The following is a 4,620-nucleotide window of genomic DNA, read 5'->3' on the forward strand; positions in this document are numbered from 1 at the left end:
CATAACTCTAGCTAATATATCAAGTCATTTAGCGCCTCTCATATTGTGATATATAGTTTTTACCGTGACTTGAAAAAATAAGTAGAAGAAAAACTATAGATTTTTAATTTTTAATTTCATAATCAAAGTTTCAAAAAATATTTTAGTAGGGTTTATGTAAAATTATAATGTCTATTAACTAGACATTTTTAAAATTGTAATTATATTAAAATACAATTTTTACCATGACTCATTACATTATTAAACAAACTCTTAATCGCCTTATTAGAAAAACCAGAGTTATATATATATAAAGTTGTTTAATATATATTTAGTATCATGATAGTGTTTATAGCTATAATTTAACATAAATATTTGGATTTTTAGTAATTAATATCTTAAAAAAAACTCATATAAAAATATAATATATATTAATTAACTAAATATTTTAAAAATTATGTTAAGCAATGTAACCACCTGGCTACTAACCATGCTATTTTTGACCAAAAGCATTCGTGGCAGATAAAGGTTATTGTCCCTGGAACCTTTCAAACACTGACTTGCACCGCTATCTCTTCGAGTGTTCTTCAAAGTTCAAATCCTAATCATACCTGATCTCTTACATTGTTTTCCACCGTGCAATCATGGTGGCAGGGTTCCGTTTTCCCATTTTTGCAATAATGGTCGGTGTGCACGTGATAACATATATTCACTCTAATTACTTGCCCAGATGAAGAAATTCCACAGTGTCTTAAAAGTCAAATTCTGCTACTATTACTGGTTGTTTGAACAGAAAATTACAAAATAAAAGCACAAACAAAGATTGGATTAGGATGGAATCAAAAAGAAAAGAAAAGAAATCTGATTCTCTTCTTTTCCATTTTTTTTTTTAATTTTACAAATAAACACGCTAGAACCCGAGAAATCTCAGTGATAGAACTGCATGCATGTTGAACTAGAAGCTCTCTTGCCTGTTTTTATGCAAGATATTTAAAAAAAAGGGGAAGAAACTAATGGATTAATTATCCAGGATACCTGGTTAACAAATATACAGCAATGCAAGGAGAATTGTTCCACATATGGGAGTGCAACCTAAGGATTTCTCTTGCTTTCTTTTTCAAGTAGGGAGCACAGTCTGCTTGAATAACCATGCAAAGTTTTGACACAGCACCAACTCTCAACATCTCTAGAACAGCTTCGTCTCCAGCAGAAAATTTTGAGATTGAATCAAGTATGCGCACTGCTCGATCATCTGTTGCTGGAGAAACCCTAAGGACCCTCTTTGAAAGCATGGCAATGCTTCCTGCGTGCTTTAGAAACTGTTGTCTCCCATCTGCGCATGAACATAATTGAGCCAAGATATTAAAAATGAGCTCTGTGATGTTCTTCTCGGGTTTCTCTAGTTCTAGTTCAATGAGCTCGAAAACAGCATTAGCTTCAACAATTTTCATTCTGTTTCTGCCCCAAGGACACACTTCTGCAAGAACAAGCAAGGATGACTTTATGGCTTGTTTAGAGATCCTCTTTCTAAGAACCCTTGTTATGATCTCTTTGAAGAAATCAACCTTTAAACTCCCCAATAGCTTTTGACATACAATCTCCGTTGTTTTGTGCAATAATAGCATTGCATGGGTCTTGACAGCAACGTGATTGTCTATCTGATCACAACTTAAAATCCATGTCAATGAATCGATGAAATCTTGGTTCTCCCTAACAAGAAGCTTGATTTCTTGAGATGGGTTCCAAATAAGATAAAGAATTCTCAAAATTTCTTCAAGACCAGCAGTCTTTCCTTCTTTGAAACATTTTATGATAAAAAGAACCGCAGCTTTTGTCACACCAGCTTCCACCATGCAAGTCCTGTTCCTTTCATTCTCTTTGGCAAGGGCTTCCATTCTCCTTACTGCCTTCGTACGCAAGTGATCATCAGGGGCATCAAGATCCTTGAGGAGTCTAAATATTTGGCTCTTTTTGATTGGAGACTTTGGGGTGGGGATTCGATCAACCCCACATATAGCATTCACGGTGCACCATGATTGAATTAGCCTCCTCAATGTGTGATTTGGTGTCAACTCAGAATCTCTCGGCAAAGACTGCTTTGTTACGGGGCAAGTAGCGTTGCTTTTTGCTGCCTTCAACCATTGCTCTATGCTTTCTCGCTCGTAAGTGATGCCTGTTATTGTTGTAACTGGGTCTTTCAGGATTTGCAGCGAAATGGGGCATAGAAAATATTCAGGAACTTCTATTTCATCCATGATCTATAACTATGAATCAACCAATGAGACTGCACAAGTTCTCGAAATTCTTGGGAGGATTTTGAAGAATGGAGAGGATGCTTTCTTCTTCTTTTTAGCTGCCGTCAGTGAATGAAGCCAGCATATTTAATAGCAAGGTTTGAAAGTACCAAAGCTTGACAATTCTAGAGAAAAAAAACAATTAATGCTATTTACTTTGATTCTTCTTCTTTTTTTTAATATTTTTGTTCTTGTTTGATAGCCATACTTTTCCCATAAGGCATTTTCATGGTCAAACCAAAAAAAACATATAAAAACACGTTGGCCGGAAGTTTCTTCCAGGAGCCAACCAAAGCAGAGTCACGTGGCACAAAATTAGTGGGCAAAATAACGATGGATCCACCATTGAAAGGGCCAAAAAAAAAAACAAAAGAGGCATGGGTGCATGTTATAGAACTGTGCAAGTCAGCTTTTAACTGCTGATAATAACCAAGTGATAAACAATAACTTAGAGGGGAAAAATATCCATGGTCTCAACCTTATTACTTGTACTTTTCAATTAACCGACGAGTTGATAAACTTCTGGTAGCTCTTGGAAAAGGCCGTTCACCTTAATTCATATATCCATGATAATAATAAAAGTCCTAAAACTGTGGAATGTTTTTGAGTATGCAAAATGAGAATCTGGGCAAAGTTAGCAGGCGGTATCAACTCAAGAATTTTTCCTTGGCGTGGTTCTGTGGGTTAAAGAAGAAGAAAATACCACCCCATTTGGCAGTCGTTTGTTCTTGTTCAAGAATTCGACCCTTTGGTTTTTTGTTGACCGAACTATTTCTTGAACATAATTTGCCAATTAAGCTGAGTTAATCTGATCAGCTAGTTAATATTTTAAACCTGGAGACTGCGTTCTTTTGAGACTTTTTATATGCATATAATAATTATTAATCTATTTTAATTCCTACCCCACACTCCACTCTCAACATAAATAATTAGCATCCACTTCAAGGACGCATGCTGGGTACCCAATTATTTGAGTTTTTAAATTATTTAGAAATGAGAATTAGTTTGAGACTATCAAACCATAAAAAAAGAAAAACAATGTGTATACATTATTTTAGCAAATTAAACAATAAATTATAACATATTCCTTGTACAAATTTAATAGTCAAGTTTAAAAAATAATTAATTAATTCTTTGGTCTTAATTTTTACCATCTAGTGGTTTCAGATTAGTTAATTTTCTTCCAATTCTCAGCTTACTAATTTTATATTCCTTAATCAAGTATTTATTTCAATAAAATCAAATGTGTTTATTTAGTTCATGTTTAGTATTGAAGTATTGAAGTAGTTCTTACAAATGCGTAAAATGTATAAATTGTAATTTTTTTCTTAACCTTGTAATAGAGAATTTAAAGTAAAATTATATTATTTATTTATTAATTAAACCCTTTCAAATATATAATTGAGATAAAACATATACTACACAACACCACACTGCCGCGTAAACAAATAGGGCGTTGGTTACTTTTCTTTTTTTCTTCATTAACATACGTGTGTGTGTGTCTGTAGAAACACACATTCTTCTTCATGTGCTAAGAATATTAATTATAATTAAAAAATTAAGAGATCAAGAAATAAAGAAAGCTAATTGCCCGGTTAAATCAACTCCGCAGCTGCTCTCTACATGATCTTATTAAACATAGATAAAAGATACACGGCTTCCAGAAATATAGCGCATGATCAAAGTCTACGATCAAATTAATATATATATATATTTTCCAACACAGGAACATGATACGATTTTCCTTTTTATTTACCATGAACTGACACCTGAATTATTCAGTCTTCAGAATAATATAATTAACATAAGATGGCAGATGCTAAATGTTAAATACTATAGCCAGTCCTAAACGCTACCTGGGTTGGTTGATTACATGGATCCATCATTTTCTAGGTGGCCTTCGTACCATGGAAATACAATTTACGTTTCTTCCTCTTTTGCTTTTTCTTAATTGTTGTTGACGCCCATAACATTTATATTGTTAGCAACTGCATTAGGGTATTGATATTAAACTAACTTTTGCATACCAGATTTAATTATTTTTCATTTTAATTCATATAGGGTTTTTAGCATGTTGCAAATTTTTGTTTAAGAACATGTTTAATCAAGATGCCAAATTAAAAGTGGAATCACTCACTTTACTTTTTAGGTTAAAATTTTATGAAAATTTAATCTCTAACCTATGCTCTTTAACATGAAACATTAATGGAATTTTAACAAATTATAGATGAATAAAATATTAATCTTAAATAACCCTTAATTGGTATGTTTTCTAAAACTCATAACCCTTAAAAAATTATTTTATGTCATGTAAAAAAAAAACAAAACTTTCTGTAAAATTAAAAAG

At 32.7% G+C, this 4,620-nt stretch overlaps 1 protein-coding gene across 1 annotated transcript; it reads right to left on the reverse strand.

Annotated features, from left to right (window-relative positions):
• Nucleotides 1-973: 973 nt before the first annotated feature.
• Nucleotides 974-2,380, reverse strand: LOC105114114 (E3 ubiquitin-protein ligase PUB24-like). Its single transcript, XM_011010540.1, has one exon. The coding sequence runs from the start codon at nucleotides 2,232-2,234 to the stop codon at nucleotides 1,002-1,004; it is 1,233 nt and encodes a 410-aa protein (XP_011008842.1). The 5' UTR covers nucleotides 2,235-2,380; the 3' UTR covers nucleotides 974-1,001.
• Between the last annotated feature and the right edge of the window lie 2,240 nt (nucleotides 2,381-4,620).

This window comes from Populus euphratica, unplaced genomic scaffold (assembly GCF_000495115.2).
Source record: "Populus euphratica unplaced genomic scaffold, PopEup_1.0 scaffold493.1, whole genome shotgun sequence".
In the NCBI taxonomy this organism is placed as follows: domain Eukaryota; kingdom Viridiplantae; phylum Streptophyta; class Magnoliopsida; order Malpighiales; family Salicaceae; genus Populus; species Populus euphratica.